This window comes from Theropithecus gelada, chromosome 2, assembly GCF_003255815.1.
Source record: "Theropithecus gelada isolate Dixy chromosome 2, Tgel_1.0, whole genome shotgun sequence".
In the NCBI taxonomy this organism is placed as follows: domain Eukaryota; kingdom Metazoa; phylum Chordata; class Mammalia; order Primates; family Cercopithecidae; genus Theropithecus; species Theropithecus gelada.
Genome location: NC_037669.1, coordinates 49,394,079 through 49,418,900, shown reverse-complemented (window position 1 = coordinate 49,418,900; position 24,822 = coordinate 49,394,079). Strand labels below are relative to the sequence as shown.

The following is a 24,822-nucleotide window of genomic DNA, read 5'->3' as shown; positions in this document are numbered from 1 at the left end:
CTCTAACTAAACAATTCCTTTTTAATTAGTTGCTTTAAAAAAGGAAAAGTACAGACCCAAATGTGAAAGGTTATTTTTTTGAAGTAAAATTATAACTTATGTACAAATTGAGCACACAGAGATTTTTAGCTCTGATTAACAAAAGAACCAATAAAATGTTAAAATCAGTCCAAATGAGAATTGGACTCAAAGAGATTTATATTCTCTCCCAGACAGAATTCATTTACACTGTGATATGGTTTGGCTATGTCCCCACCCAAATCTCATCTTGAATTGTAGTTCCCATAATCCCCATGTGTCGTGGGACCCAGTGGGAAGTAATTTAATCATAGAGGCAGTTACCCTTATGCTGTTCCCGTGATAGTGAGTTCTCATGAGATCTGATGGTTTTATAAAGAGCAGTTCCCCTGTACATGCTCTCTTGCCTGCCGCCAAGTAAGACATGCCTTTGCTCCTCCTTTGCCTTCCACCATGATTGTGAGGCCTCCCCAGCCATGTGGAACTGTGAGTCCATTAAACCTCTTTTTCTTTATAAATTACCCAGTCTTGGGTATTTCTTTATAGCAATATGAAAATTGACTAATATAGTAAATTGGTACCAATAGAGTGAGGTACTGCTATTAAGATACCCAAAAATGTGGAAGCAGTTTTGGAACTGGGTAACAGAGGTTGGAACAGTTTGGAGGGCTCAGAAGAAGATAGGAAAATGTGGAAAAGTTTGGAACTTCCTAGAGACTTGGAGGGCTCAGGAGACAGGAAGATGCAGGAAAGTTTGGAACTTCCTGGAGACTTGATGAATGGCTTTGACCAAAATGCTGCTAGTGATATGGACAATAAAGTCCAGGCTGAGATGGTCTCAGATGAAGATGAGGAACTTGTTGACAACTAGAGCAAAGGTGACTCTTGTTATGTGTTAGCAAAGAGACTGGCGGCATTTTGCCCCTGCCCTAAAGATCTGTGGAACTTTGAACTTGAGAGAGATTATTTACAGTATCTGGCAGAAGAAATTTCTAAGTGTCAAAGTGTTTGAGAGGAAGCAGAGCATAAAAGTTTGGAAAATTTGTAGCCTGGTGATGCAAAAGAAAAGAAAAACCCATTTTCTGCTGAGAAATTCAAGCATGCTGCAGAAATTTGCATAAGTAACAAGGAATTGAATGTTAATCACCAAGACAATGGGGAAAATGTCTCCAGGGCATGTCACAGACCTTTGCAACAGCCCCTCCCATCACAGGCCTAGGGGCCTAGGAGGAGAAAATGGCTTCGTGGGCCAGGCCAAGGACCCCCATACTGTGTGTAGCCTACAGGTTTGGTGGTCTGCATCCCACCTGCTCCACCCTTAACTAAAAGGGGCCAGGAGCTCAGGCCATGGCTTTGGAGGGTGTAGGTCCTATACCTTGGTAGCTTCCACGTGGTGTTGAGCCCCTAGGTACACAGAAGTCAAGAATTGAGGTTTGGGAACCTCCACCTAGATTTCAAAGGATGTATGGAAATGTCTGGATGTCCGGGCAAAAGTCTGCTGCAGGGGTAGAGCCCTCAGGGAGAACCTCTGCTAGGCCAGTGAGGAAGGAAAATGTGGGGTTAGAGACCCCACACGGAGTCCCCACTGGGGCACTGCATAGTGGAGCTGCTAGAAGAGGGCCACCATTCTCCAGACCCCAGAAAGGTAGATCCACTGACAGCTTCCACCATGCACCTGGAAAAGCTGCAGACACCTAACACCACCCCATGAAAGCAGCCAGGAGCAGGGCTGTACCCTGCAAAGCCACAGTGGTGTACCCTGCTGTACCCTGCAAGGCCATGGGAGCTCACCTCTTGCATCAGTGTGACCTGAATGTGAGACATAAAGTCAAAGGAGATCATTTTGGAGCTTTAAAATTTGGCTGCCCTGCTGGATTTTGGACTTGCATGGAGCCTGTAGCCCCTTCATGTTAGCCAGTTTCTCCCATTTGGAATGGGTGTGTTTACCCAATGCCTGTACCCCCATTTTATCTAGGAAGTAACTAACTTGCTTTTGATTTTACAGGCTCATAGGCAGAAGAGACTTTGCCTTGTCTCACATGAGACTTTGGACTGTGGACTTCTGAGTTAATGCTGAAATGAGCTAACACTTTCAGGGACTGTTGGGAAGGTGTTGACAAAAAGAGTCATACTCTATAAAATATTGGAATAGATTATTCTGAGCCAAATATGAGTAACCATGGCCCATGACACAGCCCTCAGGAGGTTTTGAGAACATGTGCCTAAGGTAGTTGGGTTGCAGCTTGGTTTTGTACATTTTAGGGAAGCATGAGCCATCAAATACATTTGAGAAATACCTTGGTTTGGTCCACAAAGGAGAGTTCCAAGCAGGGGATTCCAGGGTATAGGCAGATTTAAGCATTTTCTGGTTTACAATTGGTTGAGTTTGTCTAAAGACCTGGGATTAATAGAAAGGAAATGTTCAGGTTAAGATAAAAGATTGTGGAGACCAAGGTTCTTTTGAAGTCTCATAGTAGCTGCCCTTAGAGACAATAGGTGACAAATGTTTCCTATTCAGACCTTTTAAAGGTGCTAGACTCTCAGTTAATCTCTTCAGGATTGGGAGGGCCTGGAAGAAAAAGATCTAGCTATGTTAATAGAGATTCTTTACAGATGCAGATTTTCCCCTACAAAGGATGGCTTTGCAAGGCCATTTCAAAATATGGCAGAGAAATATGTTTTGGGGTAAAATATTTTGATTTTCTTCTTTATCACGTAATGTTATGCCAAAGTCAGATTGGAAAGTAAGTCATGATACATAGGGTTAAATAAAACCCGACTGATGAGAATTTATGGTTTGTAGGGCATGACTCCCCAGACTCCTTAGATAGGAATTTGGGCAAGATTTATAAAAATCAGAGCTTAGTCCTCAAAGGCATGATTGGTTTTGAAATGTGAGGACATGAGATTTGGGAGAGGCCAGGCGGAATGATACGGTTTGGCTGTGTCCCTACACAAATCTCATCTTGAATTGTAGTTCCCATAATCCCCATGTGTTGTGGGAGGGACCTGGTGAGAGGTAATTTAATCACGGGGCCAGTTACCCTCATGCTGTTCTCGAGCTAGTGAGTTCTCATGAGATCTGATAGTTTTAAAAGGGGCTTTCCCTCTTTTGCTTGGCAATTCTTGTTGCCGCCATGTGAAGAAGATTGTGTTTGCTTCCCCTTCTGTCATGATTGTAAGTTTCCCAAGACTTCCCCAGCCCTGTGGAACTGCGAGTCAGTTAAACCTCTTTCCTTTATAAATTACCCAGTCTCAGGTATGTCTTTATGAGCAGCATGAGAACAGACTAATACACATTGCATCACAAACATTGTCCATGAGGTAATTTCTATCTCTAGAGACTTGCAAAACAGCCTAGCCAAAAACAAAGATTCACACCTTTATAAAATCAGATAACTTCAAAGGGTCCAATAGACAACAACTAGCATTCGCTTGAAAGGACACTCAAAATCTTTTACCATTTTGGTCTTCCATAAATTTTGCTGACAGTCTCCCATCTCTCTTGTGATCAATAATAATTTTCAAAGGTTATTATTAATTATGATTTCTTTTTTTTTTAAGAGACAGGGTCTCACTCTGTCCCCCAGGCTGGAGTGCAGTGGTACAATCACAACTCAAAGCAAATTTCAACTGCTGGGCTTAAGTGATTCTCCCATCTCAGCGTCCCGAATATCTCCAAATGTTATTTTTGATCAGAAAATAGTTAGTCTTGTTACCAGAAAGCCATCCCAATCCAAACTCCAAGAGAGGGTTCTTGGATCTTGCACAAGAAATAATTTGGGCAAGTCCATAGAGTAAAGTAAAAACAAGTTTATTAGGAAAGTAAAGGAATAAAAGAATGGCCTCCATAGGCAGAGCAGCCCCAGGGGCTGCTGGTTGCCCATTCTTATTTCTTGATTATATGCTAAACAAGGGGTAGATTATTCATGCCTTCCCTTTTAAGACCAATATAGGGTAACTTCCTGACATTGCCTTGGCATTTTTGTAAACTGTCATGGAGCTAGTGGTAGGAGTGTAGCAGTGAGGAGGAACAGAGGTCACTCTCATCGCCATCTTGGTTTCGATGGTTTTTAGCTAGCTTCTTTACTGCAACCTGTTTTATCAGCAAGGTCTTTATGACCTGTATCTCATGGTGACCTCCTATGTCATCTTGTGACTAAGAATACCTCAACTTGCTGGGAATGCAGCCTAGCAGGTCTTAGCCTTATTTTACCTAGCCCATATTCACGCTGAAGTTGCAGGTGTAAAAGTTTCTGACAGTCTCATTAGGTTTGGCCTGATTATTCACATAGGTACAGCCACAGTGCTAGTTAGTCATACAGGGACATCCTTGAACTATCTTTGCAAATCCAGAGCCATACAGTTTTGAGCAATTACTAAGACAACACAATTAACTTCTGTGTGGAGGTTTTCATAAGGATTCAGATTGGACTTTTAAACACTCTTTAATATTTACTATACTAAGGTTAGGAAATACATCTGAGAAACTCTCTCACCAGATTTCACCTGCAGTACATATAAATTTGGGTGAATTAATCTCATCTTCAAGTCCCCAGTATTTTCTAAGGCTTGCCAGGAAGTGACTTTCCTTACCACCTCAGGAATCAGGCCAGTGTTCCTGGGAGTACGTTTTTTTAGGCATTGGCTCCCTATATAAAGTCAACTATTGTTTCTTAAAGTAGTTTGTCAATGAGAATCATTCTCAAATGTGATGTTCTCATTTATGAGATTCCAGTATATACAGTTACAGAATCCAATTATATCTTGATAAAAAGGAGATGAGATTGGTATTGATCCTATGCAGATAACAATATTGCCATAAGAAGTTAAGGAAAACTCAGTACGTTTCTGAATGCTCAGTATTCCATGAAAATCAGATACTACTTAATGTTTTGTTCAGATCACAGAGGCAGAATCAATCTACTAAAATGTGGGTTACAAGTAGTTTAAGGAGAAAGTGAAAGGGCTTCCTCATATAGCCACAAAAAATAGAACAATAAGATAACATGGGATGGGCACAGTGTTTCATGCCTATAATCCCAGCATTTTGGGAGACTGAGATGGGAGGATCAGTTGAAGCCCGGAAGATTGAGGCACTGCACTCCAGTCTAGATGACACAGAGAGACCGTCCCTATTTCAAAAAAAAAACAAAAACAAAAAAAAGATTCAGTCTTGGGGAAGGCAAGACCGAAAGAGTTAACAAAGGAGATTTGGGCCCCTGATTAAGATAGGATCATGGATAAGAAACAATACCTGATTATTTAATCAAAATGAGAATAAAAGATAAGGTACTACAATTTGTAAAGAACCTAAGCTCTTTCACAAGTAAAGAACCTTTGTTCTTTGTGGTTTGATTTGTTTTGTATTTAATCATCTAGAACATAATCCAACATAAAGCCAGAGAATTAATTGTGCTCTCTAAGAAAATTACACACAAATAAGAATCATTTTTCATATTATGGATGAAGACATTAATCAGTAAACCAAAGACGCAAACCCATCAACGCTGATTAAATTTTGCCAAAATTTTAACATGTTTCATGGCTTCTTTTCACATCCCAGCAGTATATTTTCCAAGGCAAATCAAATTCACTTTTTAAGATTTGTCTTTCTAGCCTGGGAAACATGCTAAAACCCCATCTCTACAAAAAGTACAAAAATTAGCTGGGCATGGTGGTATGCACCTGCAGTCTCAGTTACCTGAGAGGCTGAGGTAGGAGGATTACTTGAGACTGGAAGATGGACATTGCACTCAGCCGAGATGGCACCTCTGCACTCCAGCCTGGGCAACAGATTGAGACCCCCATCTTAAAAAATAAATAAATAAATGATTTGTCTTTCACATTCTGCAACAAACTGTCACTTTACTTTGTAACAAAAAGATTTTCCTTTTCCTTTAAAAACAAAAAGACTTACACCTTGTATTTCTCTATTACTATTGTTCCTAGTATAGTTACAACCACCTGTATCAATTATGACTTCTGTTTCAGAGAGAAAAACTGGGTAGAGAGAATGGATAATAAGAACTACATCATACACAAGCTCATTAGTAAAGCTCACAAATACACATAGCAGACTTTCTATAGCCACACACATCTCTTACACCTTCTTAACATGGCAAAAATGAAGCCATTTATTAACATTACTCAAAGATATAACCACTCTAATAGCATATACAAAACAAGCAAAAGTATGTAAGCTTAAAACTGTGTTTAAACAATGTTTTAGTATTCTAATTAGAAATTCATCTGGGCATCCAAACATACTTATTAATTAGCTCCATTTAACATTAGTCTGTGATTTTTAAATTACCATAAGATCCTGGAGATATTTAAGCTGACTCCTAATTGCTGTTGATATAAAAAGCTTGTCAGCATTGTGATTCAATTTAGATTAACACAAACTTTCATTTTTAAAATACTAAACATTACAAAAGAAGAATAATATTAATTTTATCACTAAACCTGTATAAGTAAGTTTACAAAGTTCAGATTAAATTTTTTCTACATGAGAAAACAAACCCCAAGTAAAATAAAGTGTATATAGTATTATAGTTAACTCTGACACTAGCCTGGATTTGCCAAATATTTACCTTAAGTATGTGAATTTGGATTCTTAAAACGTTTCCAAACTGGTAGAATCTGTAAGGAGAATCTTTTGTTCTTTGTCTAGCATGTTTAAAGTGTCAGATGTTCACTTTCTTCTCTTCTTAGATTTGTAGGGATGTTTGACATATGTGCTTATTTAGCTCTGTAAAACCCATGAGATCCGAGGTCCTTTAATTTAGGAGACATTATAATCTAATTTATTAATACTCTCTAAAGGTAGGAAAATGTTTTATACTTATATAACAAGAGGCCATGGTCTTTCTGTTTTGTTTTTTAAGATAGAGTCTTGGCCGGGCGCGGTGGCTCAAGCCTGTAATCCTAGCACTTTGGGAGGCCGAGACGGGCGGATCACGAGGTCAGGAGATCAAGACCATCCTGGCTAACATGGTGAAATTCCGTCTCTACTAAAAAATACAAAAAAAAACTAGCCAGGTGAGGTGGCGGGCACCTGTAGTCCCAGCCACTCCGGAGGCTGAGGCAGGAGAACGGCGTAAACCCGGGAGGCGGAGCTTCCAGTGAGCTGAGATCACACCACTACGCTCTAGCCTAGGCGACAGAGCGAGACTCCGTCTCAAAAAATAAATAAATAAATAAATAAAGATAGAGTCTCACTCAAACCCAGGCTGAAATGCAGTGACATGATCATAGCTCACTGCAACTCAAACTCCTAGGCTCAAGTGATCCCTTTACCTCAGCCTTCTAAGTAGCTGGGACTACAGGCACATACCACCATGTCCAGCTAATTTTATTTATCATTTTTGTAGGGACAGGGTCTTGTTATGTTGCCCAGGCTGGTCTCAAACTCCTGGCCTTAAGTGATCCTGCCACCTCAGCCTCCCAGAATGATTACAGGGCACATAAAGAGCTATGGCTTTAGTTCTACAACTTTTTAGCCGTGGGTCAAAAGTAAACACAGAATCACAAAACCTCACTGGTCCAGAGCTCAAAGAGCTGTTCCCCTTCATTGCTCAGGTTGGTCTCAATCTCCTGGCTTCAAGTGATCTGCCCACCTCAGCACTCCTGAAGTGCTGGGATTATAAGTATGAGCCACCACGCAGAGCCAGAATTCTTAATTGAATTACACTCGACATAGACAAATGGAGAAAAAAGACTGACGAGCTGGATTATTTTTTGATTTCTCATTCAACAGAGAATAGATATCTATCACTCTTCTATAGAGACCTCAAATGGTCAAACCATAAAACCAAATTCTCAATTAGTGCTGCCATCAGTGAGGAGTAACTTACTGACCATGCATAAACCAGAAACAAAAAGTCAGCAAGAGAAGAAACAAATGAGAACAAGGAAGTCAGCAAAACTAAAGTCCTACTGCCACTTAGGGTTTCCTTTGGAAGCCAAGAAGAGATGTACCCAGGCTAAAACAGTCAGTGAGGAGGTACATTTATCTAGTAACTCAGTTTACTTTGTTCTGTCAGATAAATTCATTGCCATCTTGGTGGAACCTCTAAAAACGTGAAAAGGTAATTTTTTTCAAAAAGACAAAATCATTACTTTTATATAAATATACAATGAACATTTCTCACAAAGTCTGCTTTAGGCCCAGACAACTCTCCAGGGCAGCTGTCCTCCATTTAGTGGTTTATCCAATCAAAGCAGATTTGATCCATGGCACCATGTCTCAACACATGCTTCAGTGATCTCAGTGGCAAGGTAAGAGAGGATAAAAGAGCTTCACGTTAGCAATTAAATGTTTTGACTTAGGTTACACACTCACTTCCTTTTTTTCACAACCCATTGGTCAGAACTAGTCACATGGCCTTGCAAAGGGAATTAGGTTGCACACTCAGGTTACAGGCTCGCTTCCTTTTTTCACAACCCATTGGTCAGAACTAGTCACATGGCCTTGCAAAGGGAACTGGGAAATGTAGTCTTCCATGTGTGTTCAGAAAGGGAAGAAGCACTGGAAATATCTGTGTGTGCCAACAATTGTACTTAAAATTATAGAATTGTAACAAACATTAATCTTACCAAAGATTAAATACTGTACCTACCCAGGTAAGAATATACAATCCCCAACATTCAGCTGTATAATTGTGAAGAAAATAATAACTTACTAGATTTTATGTTAGACTGCACACAATCTAATAGCTCGGTATATTTAAAAACCCACATCAGATATGTTACTATGGGAGTACAGTTACACTAAGTGATTTTTGAGAGAAGGAAGGGAAAAAATACGGATTCTCTTATAGAGTCCTTCAAATTGAAATCACAACTGATTTGAAATAACAAAATACTTGTGCATATATATTTTTTAAACTGAAGGGATGGAAATCACAGTGGTAATAGTGGTTTGTTTGGTCTTCTAAGTGGTGAGGTTACAGATAGTTTTTGCTTTCTTTTCTGCTCATTTGCACTTTCAAAGTTTTCTGCAATAAGCATGATTGTCTTAAAATAAGATATTGAAAATGCTAGTAAACAGAGTTAAGCAAACAACAGCTAGTGTTGATGCTAGTGATACAGGATTGGGGTTTTCGTTGTTTTTGTAGAAATGTATTTACTCAGTTGAAACCTTACCACCTAATCTTTAAGTGAAAACAAAACTTCTATTAAATCAAATTATTTATTGTTGTGGAAAGTCAGGGTCAGAGTTCTGTGTCTCTAGAGATGGTAAAGGAATTTCTGGAGCCATGGTTTCAACCCAACATTTTCTTTATATTCATTCAAGGTGCCATGGTTTAAGTGAAAGAATGTTAAACGCAGCTGGTGAATACTGATAGAAAGACCTTCTTTGACCTGTCAGTACTGTGCTGGCCTGAGCTTCCAGACCCATACTTAACTAAAAGTAAAGAAATTATCACACTTCCAGGCTCATAGAAGGGCTCATATCACACCCCCAGGCTCATAAGCTTTACTGTATTAAATTGTCTTCATGTCTGATTCCTTTCTGCATGTTAACCTCAGAGAAATATTAGTAGATATACTTTATACATGCCACACTATATTTGTAATCATTTAAATTCCTCCTATGTGTGTTCCCCACAACTGCTTTTACAAATGAAGAAATAAGGTTCAGATCTGATAACTTGCCTAAATCCCAAAGTGACTTTTTCAAGTCAGAATCAGTCTTAGTAAGATATTCAATACTGTCATGTAGTGTCCTGGGTGTTCAGTAAATAGTATGTGTGATGATACAGGGGCTGAGCCTGGGCTTATGACTGTGATGTTTTAATCTCTTGCTTAGATTTCATAGTATTTTTTTCTCTGTCCATAGTGAATACAATTTTAGAGTTTCGTGCTCAGTTTTCTTTTTCTAGTTGTTTTCTCACTCATGTTCTATTTTCATTTTAAATGATTTTGCCAACATAAAATGAAAAATAAGAGAAGAAACATTAGAAAAACATGGAAATCTGTTCTGGCAATCTTCTGGACCTTTATTGAAACATAGGTAGATTGCTTTTTCTTTGTATTTACTGAACCAAGCTACTTAAACAAGTGTTATTTTATTTAGAATGTTTTTAATCTTCTTTAAGCGATTCTTTGAACCTTATCTGATTTAAATGAGAAGACAAATGTGAATGTTGAATTAATACCCTGTAGCTTTAAATCCAACCAGTGTGGTGCTTTTGTCTTTTATAAAAGATGCTCACAGCTGGAGAAGAGAGGCAGATACTGTCTGTGATCTCCATTCTCAGAGTCAAACTATTCATTTGCATTAGCTGCTCTAGCAAACTGCGTGCGCGCGCACACACACGGATGCTTGTTTGGCAGAAGCTTTCTGTTTATTCAGCACAGAGTTCTCCTAGGCTCCCAGATATAGAAAGCTCTAAGAGTTGCTACAGGAGATAGAATTGAAACTGTATATAGGCTGAGGTGTGGGCACTGCGGAGGATTGGCTATGCGAGGGTATTGATGTGGTGCGGCTGTACCTGCCTGTTTTGTGAAAGTCACTTCTCTGAGACTGTGAAGGTGAGAAGCCCAGGGATCCACTAGAACCTTCATTGCGGCTGGCTCTTTGGTGGGGGAAAGCATTCCCAGTGGTAGCTGTCCTCATTTGCAGCGTTGTTCTCGGAAACCAAGTATGTGCAGCAGTGACAGACTATGCCACAGCTCCTCTGCAGTTTGGAAGCTGAAACAAATGGAAAGAGCTTATAGCCAAGAGAGGTTGTGATTTGTTTTTACGATCCAAGCTTGCTCTGGCAGTGCACAAATGAAGGATGAGCTTTGTGGCAAGCAAAATCAGCAGACTGCCTGACAGGGGGTTTTGGTAAGATAAATGTGTTGTGATTTTTTTTCTTATTTTTTGACTTTTCTATATCAGCTGTATAGAACCGCTTCTTAGCAATAACCAAAACATTTTGCAAAATCACATTTGATGGAAAAGGATGACCAAGGGAACCAGAAGGAGAAACATAACTTGTGGTCATTCAGTTGTGACCTTCAGAGATAATCCAAGTTTTCTCATGTGTCTCTCAACAGACAGAAGCCAGGAATTTCCAGAGCAAAGAATGTAGACTAACAAACCTCTTTTCTTTTCTTTGAATAGTCATAATTATGCTTTTTTTCCCCTGCTTTTTCTATAGTCTGAAGCGGGAGAAGGAAAAATAAAGCCTTCCTCCTGTTATAGAGTTGTTGCCACTGGAACAGTAATAGGCTGAGAACATAAGTATGGAGGTGGAGGAAGGCAGGATAAGGAGTCTGCTATTTTCATAGCTGTGCGTTGGTGGATATTTGTCTTGGGTTCATTGTCATTGCTGTTTGATATCAAGTGGTTGTGAATGCTGTATCTCTTTGCTTTTACTATGACTGAATCTCTTTTATGTTCTCTTTTGTACATTTTCTTTGCCAGACCCAATTCTATTGATATGAAGCCTTTTTCTGTTACTGTTTATACATATTAGCCGTTATTAGAGAAAAGATAGTTGTAGAGAGTAGCCCTCCAATATTTATGGACCTCAGAAAAGATAAATGTAAGTTTTACTTTTAGCAGATTTTGGAGTCTTGCTTCTGGATTCTTTAATAGGTGTTTTATTACAAATTAGAGAAATGAGTTGCATTAGATTTGCAAAAACCTATCAGAATCACCTTGCTTTAAGTTGGATCTTATTTCTTATGTTTTTTCTAAACATTGGAGTTTACTTTTCCTCATCCTAACTTAGGCAGGTGTTACTGGAAGGTATATTCCTATCTCAGAGAGCCAAGTTTCCTAGCTGCTTAGAGTGGCCACAGAAGAGATCCATTGACACCTGACTTTTTGCTGACTCATTGGTTATGTAAGCCTTGTAAATACAACTCTCCATATACTCCATTAGGTTACTGGCAGGTGCCCTCCTCCCTGTTTACTGACCTTTTCCTCTCAGCATCCTTCTGTTCCTTCTGTAAGCCTTTTTGGTAAGATGATCATAACCTTTCAACCAAGTCAATTCTAAGAAGCAGTGAATAGATAAATACTTTTCATTTTTCTCCTTTTGAATTGCTACTTTCTTTAACTCTGTTTTCATCTCAATTATGATAAAATTCCGAATTCTCTATTTTCCTGGCATGTGAAACCTACTATAATAGTGCTTTTCCTCATTTATGGCCTAATTAAAGTAGCAACCTCCTTTTCTATCTTTGAGGACTCAGTTCAAATGTGTTCTTGTTAAAAGAAGCTTTCTGTGACCTCCCAGACTAAAACAGATTTTTCTCCCCTACACTATCCTTTTCTCACAACATTCTGTTCTTTTTCTTTTTAGCACTTTACACAGTTTATATTGTTTGGTTACTGGTTTTTCTGTCTCTACCACTTTTCCCCACTCAGCCATAAACCTCATGAAAGCAGAGACTGTTTTGTTCATCATTTCATACCCAGCATTTAGCAAAAGGGCAGGCTGAGAGTTGAAGAAAGGCAGATAAGTAGGCAATATTGCAAATGCACTATGGTGAGAAAAAAATAGGATAAGCACTGGGCACTGAAACAAGGCCAGTGTGACTAGAGTGGGGTAGGATAAGTGGGAGAGGAAGCATACTGTAAAACAAAGATCTAGGCCAGGCATGGTGGCTCACGCCTGTAATCCCAGCACTTTGGGAGGCTGAGGCGGGAGGATCACCTGAGATTGGGAGTTTGAGACCAACCTGACCAAAATGGAGAAACCACGTCTCTACTAAAAAATACAAATATTTTGTATTTGTATCTAGAGAGGTAGATCCAGGGCCTAACCATGTAGGACTTTATAGACTGTTCAGATTCTTGTTCATTCTAAAATCATAGGAAGCTACTAAAAGAATTTAAGTATTCAGTGATTTAGGCCTTTTAAAAAAATACTTTCTTTAGCTTAAATGAGAACCTAAGTGAATGCAGGTAGATCAATTAGGATGAGTGGCCCAGGAGAGAGATGATAAGAGTTCATCATAAGGTGATGGCAGTAGAGGTAGATGGAGAGTATTGTGTATTATAATGGAAATTTGGAAAGTAAAATTGACCTTATTGTTGGATCAGATATAGGTAGAAGGCAGAAGATGTCAAGAATGGCTCCTAGGCTTTGATTTGGTTTGGTTTTTGCTTGTGTAGTTTGATGGATAGATGCTTTTCCTGAGATATGGAACAGTGTAAGAAGATCTGGTTTAGAAGAAGATTATGATGTTTGGTTTTGGACATACAGATTTTGATATAGTCAAGTAGCCTTTTGGATCTATAAGTCTAAATTCCAAAGGAGATTGTACTATTCTTATCATTGGGAAACCTTCAGTGATATCCTTGACATAAAATTTAGAACAGTAGTTTAGATAAACTACCTCAGCAGCCCATTTCTCACTACAGCCCTCTCCTGTGCCATTATTTTACAGCCTCGCCAGCCATTCAGTTATCATGAAGGTGCTATTACATTTTCTTCTTCTGGACTGTTCTGCATACTAGGCTGTTAACCCGAAATGCTTTTCCTTAACCCTTTCTCTATCAGGTACTAATTTCTTCAAGGCTCATTTTTATTGTTACCTCCTCCAATGAGCCTTATCTGCCCCCTTCCCGTCTTTTTATTTATTTATTTATTTAATTTTTAAGTTTATTTTAGAGATAGGGTCTCACTCTGTTGCGCAGGCTAGAGTGCCGTAGCATGATCATAGTTCAGTGCAGCCTTAGACTCCTGGGCTCAAGTGATTCTCTCACCTTAGCCTCCTGAGTAGCTGGGACTACAGACTCACCCCACCAACCTGGCTAATTTTTTTCTTTTTTGTAAAGACACAATCTTGCTGTGCTAACCAGGCTGGTCTTAAACTCCTGTCCTCAAGCTAATCCTTCTGTGTCTGCCTTCCAAAGTGCTGGGATTACAGGTGTGAGCCACTGCGCCCAGCCAACCCCTATCTCTTCTTTTAATACATGCTTCCCTCCTGTGTTCAAAGAGTACTTTGCTGTCATATCTATGTTATTTATTTAATTGGACCTGCATTTCAGTTGATCATTTCCATGTTTCACCAACTAGATTGTGTGTTCCTTGAGAGCAGGGATTCCACCTTTATTCAGTGTTTTACATAAAGAAAAGATAATTGCAAAATGAATTAAATTGTAAAGCCTCAGTCTTTTTCACAACGTGTATCCATAATCTCATAGCACCGTAATGTGCTTTCCCCATCTATCTGCTCCTAATTTTCTCTAAGCTATCCTGTCCCCGCAGATACCTAGATACAAAGCAGAAAATGTTTTTCCTTTCATATGCAGAATTCCTGAATCTGTCCCTTTTATCATATACGTTCCTACTTTTACTTTATTTGTAATTTATCAGTAAAACTGAAATCTTTCCATTGCTCATCATATGTGAAAGAATTGGCTAAGGCAGGAAAGGACATCCACAACTCATCTTGTTCTCTGTGTCTCCTCTTTTCCTATTCTTCTGGAGTAAGTCCAGAATCCATGTAGTATTTTTCAGTGAGGTCGTTGTTGGCATTTAAAATCAGGTAATTGTTGCCGGGCGCAGTGGCTCAAGCCTGTAATAGCAGCACTTTGGGAGGCTGAGACGGGCGGATCACGAGGTCAGGAGATCAAGACCATCCTGGTTAACACGGTGAAACCCCGTCTCTACTAAAAAAAATACCAAAAAAAACTAGCCGGGCGAGGTGGTGGGCGCCTGTAGTCCCAGCTACTCGGGAGGCTGAGGCAGGAGAATGGCGTAAACCCTGGAGGCGGAGCTTGCAGTGAGCTGAGATCTGGCCACTGCACTCCAGCCTGGGCGACAGAGCAAGACTCCGTCTCAAAAAAAATAAAATAAAATAAAATCAGGTAATTGTTGAGACTATATTGCAGGAGAAATGCCCCCAGGCATTTCCTAGTGCAACCTGGAGGGATGGTACTGCCCGTAGTCTCTCCCATTCTCCCCGACTCCTGCATCAACAGAGTATAGAAATGCATAAACAAAGTATGAAGATTGGATCCTTGCCATTTAAGTAATTCCCTCACAGAGGCTTAAGCATTCCACTTGCCTTTTTGGAAGTCTTTGAATAGCTGAATGTTCTTATTATCTCACTTAAGACTGGTATGCATTGATTCTCAGTCTTTTGGAGTCCAAGTTTTATTGATTTATTAGCCCTTTTAGGAGTTACAGATACCTCTATTTAAAAACCTGGAACAACTAGACAAGCCTCTGAAGTCCATACCATTTACATATTTAAGCAACTTTTTACAATTTGTCATAGATATCCTTAATTTATTTCCAGGATCTTTAAAAATTAATGACATTTTTAAGATATTAGAGACAATATATACAGCAGGCATTTACACCAAGTTTATCAGTGTATCTGCTTTATTCTGTTGTACAAAAAGCAACTGTGTTCTCAAAATTAAGTACAGATTTTAGGAAAGATAACACCCTGGAGTATCCCTTGCCGAAGATTTTATATTTTTTAATGGACAGAAACTTGATCTGTTGAGATTTTATCAGGAGTGTAAGAATAACCTGTCATGTCTGTTTAAATAAATTTCTCTTAAAATAATTTTTATTCAGGGGAGTAATAGACACTGGGGACTCCAAAAGGAAGGAGGGCAGATGGTGGGGGGACAGTGGGGGGTTGAAAATTACCTGTTGGGCACAGTGTTCACTATTCAGGTGATAGGTATACTAAAAGCCCAGAGCTCACCTCTGTACAATATATCCATGTAACAACACTGCATTTGTATCCCCTAAATCTATGAAAAACAAAATAAAGAATTAAAAACCTATTAACATGTAGAAAAATAATTTGTATTCAGTTACAGGTAACCAAGTAATGCTAGAACTACAGTCTCTCAAAGATGAGACACGGGTGTGCTATACAATAGAGAGCTCACAATTTGAAATTAAAGGCTTGAGTTAGCCTCTGAGCCAGATTTTTCATGTAGAAAATTAGAATAGTGCCTGCCTCACTGGATTAATGAGATAATATGGTTAGGTGCCAAACATGCCCAGCTAATTTTGCGATTTCCCAAAAATGGCATTTAAGGGATTTCTCAGATATCAGATCATGTAAATAACAATCTGATGTATTTATTTCCCTTTCCAAAAACGAAATGTCATTCTTGAAAAATCTTAAGTGGGGTTACTGGATTTTTGTGAATTTGGCCTATCTTCTAGATTTGGAAGTGGCTGTGCTGTTTCTTTATCAAGTTAAATTCATCTGTGCTTGTTCCAGGAACAGATCATAAGCAATTTAGGGGAGAAATGGCATCTCTAGTATTGGGAAGATATTTAAATGAAATCCTCAAGGACAAGGATAGTACTATTATTTTCCATATCAGAGTTGCTAATTACAGTGTTCTAGTCATTGGTCATTTTTCCAGTAGGTAGAAACCTCTATCGTGTGTATGTGTGTGTATACACAAACACATACATATACACATATATGTGGGGTTTTGTTAGGTAAAGATTTGCTGTTTACTTAGGTCTCAGAATAACATCTCAGTATATTTAAGGCAGTGTCATTTTGGTCTTATCTCAAAGCTTTGGACTAATACAAACATAGAATTCTTCAAAGAAATATTTACGGAAAAACCTAAACAGTACTCTATAACTTAATATTAGTAGCTACTTTGGGGGACTTTTAGGTTTCAGGCATTTACTAAGGAATTTATGTGTGTTTTCTCAGTTCAATCCTGCAAGAGGGGTATTACTATCCTCCGTTTAAAAAATGAGAAAGTGAACTCACTAGTTAAATTGCCAGGATAAGTAGGTTTTAGAACTAGGCTTCAAGTTCCAGCTGTGCTTAACTCTAATACTTACACTCTTTCCACTCTGCTGTCTTGCCTCTCTAAAGTCACTACTGCTAATTTCATCATTTACCTCCTTTGCCATTTCCTTAAAATAATCTTAGTTTGCCTTTTAAGGAAAATAATGGAATGCTAATATGAAAGGCACTAGAAAGGTATTGATAGTCTCATCAAAGCAGAGGTAGATCTAGAAAAATACAGTTTACAGCAGTATTTGAGGAAATGTAATGTGAATCTAACTATTCATTTAACAGATGTTTAGTTAAAATCTGTGTACTAGACACTAGGGAAAGCAAGTTAGAAAAAGACAAATCTAGTCTTGGAATACTCATAGACCAGTGGTGTACAAGGTAGAATGGAAAAAAAGGAGACCGTTTAGATAATACTCTGATCACCTATGGTTGGCATGAAGAGGATTGGCATGCAGTGTTATAAAAGCAAAAACAGTAGAACTTAGAAGCTGCTTTAAAACTTTGGCAAGGGCCGGGCATGGTGGCTCATGCCTGTAATCCCAGCACTTTGGGAGGCCAAGGCGGGCAGATCACCCAAGGTCCAGAGTTCAAGACCAGCCTGACCAACGTGGAGAAACCCGTCTCTACTAAAAATACAAAATTAGCCGGGCGTGGTGGCACATGCCTGTAATCCCAGCTACTCAGGAGTCTGAGGCAGGATAATCGGTTGAACCCGGGAGGTGGAGGTTGCAGTGAGCCGAGATCGCGCCATTGCACTCCAGTCTGGGCGACAAGAGCGAAACTCTGTCTCAAAAAAAAAAAAAAAAGAAAGAAAAAGAAAAACTTTGGCAAGAAGGGGAAAAGATCAGAAAGATGCTTTTACTCTTCATTACTGGAAAAAGGATGAAAACAGGTTTATAAAGATACAGGTATTTTTGAAAGAGAGGTGAGGACATTGAATGCTTAGTTTGAGACAGATTTTGATTTGTCAGGGGAAACACAGAAGGATATTCATGTAGAAATAGCCATTAGGCGATTGAGAATTTAAACCTAGAGACAGAGAGAGTCATCTATGTAGCACAGAGTCTGAAGCTTAGAGAGGGTATCACAGTTAAATCCACAGAACTGCTATATCCAGCAGGCACTGTGGGCTCAGGGAGGCAGGGGGCTGGGCTCTTTAAGGGCCTAGAGAAACCCTATTATCTAAAATATAAACAGGAGAAGTTTAAAATCTTAATAAATATTTAATGACAGTTGCAAAATGCAACTGTCAGTTTTAATTGTTATATTTAACGTTATTCGAGTATTTCATTTGAAAACAATTTGTAGTTTATATTTTACTTCTTCATGCTAAATATCAAGAATAAAGTTATATGTAGCCAGACATGGTGGCATGGGTCTGTAGTCCCAGCTACTCTGGAGGCTGATGTGGGAGACTTGCTTGAGGCCAAGAGTTTGAAGCTGCAGTGCACAATGATCACGCCCATGAATAGCCACTGCACTTGAGCCTTGGCATCCATAGCAAGACCCTATCTCTAAAAATAAGGTAGTTGTTTCCAGATAATTTGTCAGATAATTTGACAGCAGGCCCATGTTCCTGGCAGAGCAGAGGATCAGGATGGCAGCCAGTGCAAAATAACAGAAAAACTTAAGTTTTCAGTTAAAAATTATATTTAATATGAGGACATTTTATATGTTTTATATGTGCACGGAACCTCCAAAAGTAGCAACACCTAGGGCTTTTCTGGCCTCTCCCTTTCTCATTTCTTTATTTTTACTTTATTTATTTATTTTTTTAATTTTTTTTTTTTTTTTTTTTTTTTTGAGACAAAGTCTCATTCTGTTGCCCAGGCTGGAGTGCGGTGGTACGATCTCAGCTCACTACACCCTCCATCTCCCAGGTTCAAGTGATCCTCCTGCGTCAGCCTCCCAAGTAGCTGGGATTACAGGTGTGCACCACCATGCCCTGCTAATTTTTGTAATTTTAGTAAAGATGGGGTTTTACCATGTTGGCCAGGCTGGTCTCGAACTCCTGACGTCAAGTGATCCACTCATCTCGGCCTCCCAAAGTTCTGAGATTACAGACGTGAGCCACCGCACCTGGTCCCCTCTTCCTCATTTCTATTGGCAATGTGTTCTAGTCGCTTATGGTTATTATAGCTTCCTACCTGGCCTCATACCCAGCAACCTGTGTACTCCATTTCATTTACTCATGGATACCAGAGTAAGCTTCTAAGTACATAGCTCTGGTAATGTTAGTTCCCTAATGAAAAAAAAAAAAAAAAAATTGACTATTTATCAGTCTTTATAAACTCCTAGCAAGTTAGATAGTAAAGGAAGGTTATTTAAATTAAAATAAATTCAAACCGTGAGTATTACTATACTTTCCCTAAATATTGACCAAACTATATTATTTACTGCTTTATAAAATATGTAGAATTTTTCTGCCCTCTTGGAAATGACCCTTTTTATAAGTCTGTCAGAATTCCATTTTGAGGTGCAGCAAAAATACCATCTGCTTTATAAAACTTCTTAGTCACCCCATCTGAAACCAGGTATTTCTTTTTTCTGAATCCCCATAGATGTTTGGAAAATGCCATAAGTATTATAATATACACATTTTACATATTAAAACAAATTATTTGACCTTCTCTCTCCACCTCCCATCATATATGCTGCTTTTGAACAGTGCTGTATCACTACCATCATCATATCTCCTATAGCACCTTGCTTCATACTTTGCATGTACATAGTTAACACATTTTAGGAAGAAGGATGCAATCACATATGTGGGATTCCCATTCAGAGTCTAACTTTTTTTTTTTTTTTTTTAGACAGAGTCTTGCTCTATCACCTAGGCTGGAGTGCAGTGGCGCCATCAGCTCACTGCAACCTCCACCCCCCGGTTCAAGCAATTCTCGTGCCTCAGTCTCCCAAGTAGCTCAGGTTATAGACGTGCACCACCATGCCTAGCTAATTTTTGTATTTTTAGTAGAGACAGGGTTTCACCATGTTGGCCAGGCTAGTCTCGAACTCCTGACCTCAAATAATTCACCCACCTCAGCCTCCAAAGTGCTGGGATTACAGGCATGAGCCACCACACCTGGCCCAGAGTCTAACTTTGTAAAAATCATCAATGCCTCCCTATTCTGCTGCTCAAGTGGTAGTGGTTATGACTTATGACAAGCGATGTAATGAATAGCAAGGACTCTGAAGCCTAGTCCTCTGAGTTCAAATCCTGACTCTGCTGCTTATTGGCTATGTGACCTTGGACAAGTCACCTAACTTCTCCTGATTCAATTTCTTCAGCTATAAAATGGAGATTAAAATAGTATGTATCTCCGAGGTTTGTTTTGAGGATTAACCAAGTTAATGTAAGCAAAGCATTTAGATTTGTACCAGGTTCATAGTAAGCACTCAGTTACTATTACTTTGCTACTATCATCATCATGTTTACACGTAAACCAGATTGAGACTTCCACTTTCATATCTCTGAAAATGTCTGTCTATCTAAGGAGTAGAAATATTCATGTAGTTCACAGAAAAATAATTTTGGGCATTTAACACATGTTTTGAATAAAACAAGAGGAGAATACTAAAGTATATTAGGGCAATTCATGCAAGACTATAAATGAACTCTAAGCTTTTTAAAAAATTATAAAATGTCTGATTTTAATGTGTGAAGATAAGGTACTTTGGGAAGGTTTTAAAAGTCAATCTCTGATGCAGTAAGATCCTGTTATAACACAGATGAAGAAGTTATAAATTAGCTTGTTAAGATTTCTTGGTGATACAATAAATGGAAACACTTCAGATTCTAATGAAAGAATGGAACATTCAGAAAAATACTCTGAATCAATAAGAGAATAGGAAATTGTATTCATTCAACAAATATTTGAATAGCTGCTAAGTGCCATGCACAGTTTTAGTTGTTAGAGAAACAAAAGTGGACAAAACACAAAAATATCTACTTTCATGAGCCTTATATTCTAGTTTTTTACGAAATGTAAAAATGTATGTCAAAAGGTAAAAAGTTCTATGTAGAAAAATGAAGTCAAGAAAGAAAACAGGAAGTTCATAGTGGAACCAAAATTTGCAATTTTAAATAAGGCAGGCCGGGCGTGGTGGCTCATGCCTGTAATCCCAGCACTTTGGGAGGCCGAGGCGGGCAGATCACAAGGTCGGGAGTTCAAGACCAGCCTGGCCAATATGGTGAAACCCATCTCTACTAAAAATACAAAAATTAGCCAGGCGTGGTGGTGCGCACCTGTAGTCCCAGCTACTCGGAAGGCTAAGGCAGAAGAATCACTTAAACCCTGGAGGCGGAGGTTGCAGCGAGCCGAGGTCACGCCACTGCACTCCAGCCTGGATGACAGAGCAAGACTCCGTCAATAAATAAATAAATAAGGCAGTCAGAGAAGTTCTCCCTGCTAAGGTGACATAGAAACAAAGACTTAAAGGAGGTTACGGCGCAAGCCGTGCAGTTGTCTGAGGGAAGAGCACTCCAGAAAGAAGGAACACTCACTGAGTGAAAAGCCCTGACGTGGGTACCTGTCTCTCATGTTCCAGGAACAACAGGGGAGGCCATTGTAGCTGGTGGCAGTGGAGTAAAGGGATGACTAGTAAGAGATGAAGTCAGGGAGGTTATGGGATGTAGTGGTGCAGGTGTAGATCATGGCCATTGTAAGAACTTTGGCTTTTACCCTGACTGAGATAGAGAGCCACTGGAAAGTCACAGGTATAAAAAGAGTGTTGTGATCTGACTTAACTTTTTAAAACAACTACTCTGGCTGCTCTGCAGATAATTATAAAAATATTATTGCAGTTATAGGAGACTGTTGCATTGCTGGGACAACATGGTATATACATAGTGGGTAATAACACAGACTCTGTAGCTAGACTCTCTGGGTTCAAACATTGAGTCTGGCACTTCTTTAATTTGTGATCTCGAACAACTTAAATTCCCTATGATTTGGTTTTCTTAGCCATGAAATTAGGATAAATAATAATACCCATCCCGGCCGGGCGCAGTGGCTCAAGCCTGTAATCCCAGCACTTTGGGAGGCCGAGGCGGGTGGATCACAAGGTCAGGAGATCGAGACTATCCTGGCTAACATGGTGAAACCCCGTCTCTACTAAAAATACAAAAAAAAAAAAAAACTAGCCGGGCGCGGTAGCGGGCGCCTGTAGTCCCAGCTACTTGGGAGGCTGAGGCGGGAGAATGGCGTGAACCTGGGGGGCGGAGCTTGCAGTGAGCCGAGATCGCGCCACTGCACTCCAGCCTGGGAGACACAGTGAGACTCCGTCTCAAAAAATAATAATAATAATAATAATAATAATACCCATCCCATAGTGTTACTGTGCAGAATTAAACAATGAGGCCAGGCGCAGTGGCTCACGCCTGTAATCCTAGCACTTTGGGAGGCTGAGGCAAGTGGATCATGAGGTCAGGAGTTCAAGACCAGCCTGGCCAAGATGGTGAAACCTCGTCTCTACTAAAAATACAAAAAATAAGCCAGGCATGGTGGCCCTCACCTGTAATCCCAGCTACTCAGGAGGCTGAGGCAGAAGAATTGCTTGAACTCAGAGGGCGGAGGTTGCAGTGAGCCGAGATTATGCCACTGCACTCCAGCCTGGGTGACAGAGTGAGACTCCATCTCAAAAAAAAAAAAAAAAAAACGAAAAAAAAAAACAGAACTAAACAATGTACATGCCAAGGATTTAGAACAGTGCTTAGCACATAGCAAGTATACTGTATGTATTAGCAACTATGATTATTAATGTTGTTAACTGGATATACAGTATATGAGAAAAAAAAAGAATTGGCCAGACATGGTGGCTCATGCCTGTAATCCCAGCACTTTGGGAGTCCAAGGCGGGTGGATAACTTGAGGCCAGGAGTTGGAGACCAGCCTGGCCAACATGGCAAAACCCCTCCTCCACTAAAAATTAGACAGGTGTGGTGGCACACGCCTATAATCCCAGCTATTTGGGAGGCTGAGGCACGAGAATCGCTTAAACCCAGGAGGCAGAGGTTGCAGTGAGCCAAGATCATGCTACTGCACCCCAGCCTGGGTGACAGCGAGACTCTGTCTCAAAAACAAATAAAAAATGAACTGACTGTTGAACATGCAAGTAGAGATACTAAGTAGGTAGTTGGATATATGAGTCTAGTATTAAAGGAAGTGCGGGCTAGTGGTGTACCTTTAGAATTCATCAGCCAATAAATTATTTTTAAGAGTAAGAAAAGTAATTAGGCCTAACATGGGATTAGGGGTATATCGTTCGAACAGCTCTTCCTTGGAGCCTCTACTCTTCACAAGCTTCCTAACAAGTCATGACAACCAGCTCAGGGAGAGCCAGATTATCATAGACCCTATTGAGCATTTTGGATTCCTTCATTACTTTAGAATTTCATCTTATCACAATTGCTTGAAATAAATAGAATTAAGCTAAGGCTAAGAAATACTTTGTTTTAATGACACTGTATCATTGAAGTATTTGTAGCAGGAATTAACTTGTAAAGGAGAACTTATTGATGGCAGTTCTGTAGTCACATTGGCTTTTCTGCACATGAATATTAATATGTATTTTTTTAATTCTCAGTAATAAAAGCACCTTTTTTGTTACCTTCTCCTTTTCCTGGTTAGCACATGCTCAGAAAATAGAAAATTTTTGACATTTTCCCACATTAACAGACTTCAGACTAATAATATATAATATACTTCATTCTAAAGTCTTGTGAGAATGATTCTTGAATATTATAGCCTGAGTCACTATTCTTTTTTTGGAGACCCTGTCACCCAGGCTGGAGTGCAGTGGCACAATCTCAGCTCACTGAAGCCTTGACCTCCCGGGCTCAAGGAATCTTCCCCCGACCTCAGCCTTCTGAGTAGCTGGAACTACAGACATGCATCACCACACCCGGCTAATTTTTTTTTTTTTTTTTTTTTTTTTTAAGAGACGAGGTTTCGCCGTGTTGCCCAGGCTAGTCTCGAACTCCTGAACACAAGTGATCTGCCCATCTCGGCCTTCCAAAGTGCTGGGATTACAGGCATGAGCCACCACACCCAGCCAATTTATTAATTTTTTTCTAGTTACAAATAGATATTTGGATTTTGAGTAATGAATGTACAGGCCAGGTTAAGTGATGGAAGAAGGTAATTAATTAGTTTACCATGTTTGGCATGCATCATCTGACTTAATACATCTTTAACATTTTTTCAAAAACATCTCTCTAGAAAGTGATAACCCTGTTGTATAGATGAGACAACTAAGATTGAAAGAGAACAAGTAGGTGACCCAAAACCACACAGCTTGTAAGGTGATAAAGCCAGGTTTGAAGCTAGGTCTTTTTATTCTTGTCAGTGCCCTTTCCACCACATTGCCTTTACACGTGATTATTCTCAAAGCTGGGTGCTGTTGTGTTCTGACACTTTCATCTACTTAGAGAAAGTAGACAGAGCTAAGTAGCAAAGCTGAGTTAAATACTGTGCTCTAAATGGCACCACTCTGCCCTGATTAATCTGTATTTTGAGGTGTTGCTGTTTAGATTTTCTCTTGGGTTGTTTTCTGTCAACTAATTCAGATCAGTTAATAGATAAATTTAAGTCTGACAAACTCTCTCTTAATAGTAAAAGATACAATGCAGACAAAGCAGTATAGTCTGTTACAGCAACAGATCAGAATTCTGGCTTCTGACCATATCCTTAGCTTTTTAGCACATTGCCTTGCATATAATAAATAGTCAAAATATATTTAACTGACTGATTTTTACCTTTTTCTATACAAATTAATTACAAATTCTAACATGAGTTATGAATGTGCAGTATTTGCTACACTGATACTCTGGACTCTGACAGGAGAGTACAAAAGCCCCTCAGGATATGGTCAGAAAAAGACACCCTGTTGAGTAGCTGGGACTGCTGCTGCTTTCTTCATACTGCCTTGTAATAACTGGTGGTGGGAGGCAATCAAGTCATTTGTAAATCAGGGATAACAACATCTGTAATGTTTTTAAAATTGGAAGGTTAGCTAGCCAAGTGTATAGCCACGAGGCCAACTATATCT

General features: G+C 39.4%; 1 protein-coding gene across 16 annotated transcripts in view; it reads left to right on the top strand.

Moving 5' to 3' along the window:
- Window positions 1–24,822, top strand: part of TMCC1 (transmembrane and coiled-coil domain family 1) — a 251,753-nt gene that overhangs the window by 197,468 nt on the left and 29,463 nt on the right. Inside the window, exon 1 of one of the 16 annotated variants that reach the window (XM_025376306.1) lies at window positions 10,301–10,560. The exons of 14 other annotated variants lie outside the window; for them this stretch is intronic. In XM_025376306.1, the coding sequence (XP_025232091.1) occupies window positions 10,504–10,560 (57 nt within the window). In that variant the 5' untranslated portion in view covers window positions 10,301–10,503. Of the gene's footprint in view, window positions 1–10,300; window positions 10,859–24,822 lie in introns of those variants that run through there. One more of the 16 variants, XM_025376312.1, reaches the window with a different exon arrangement.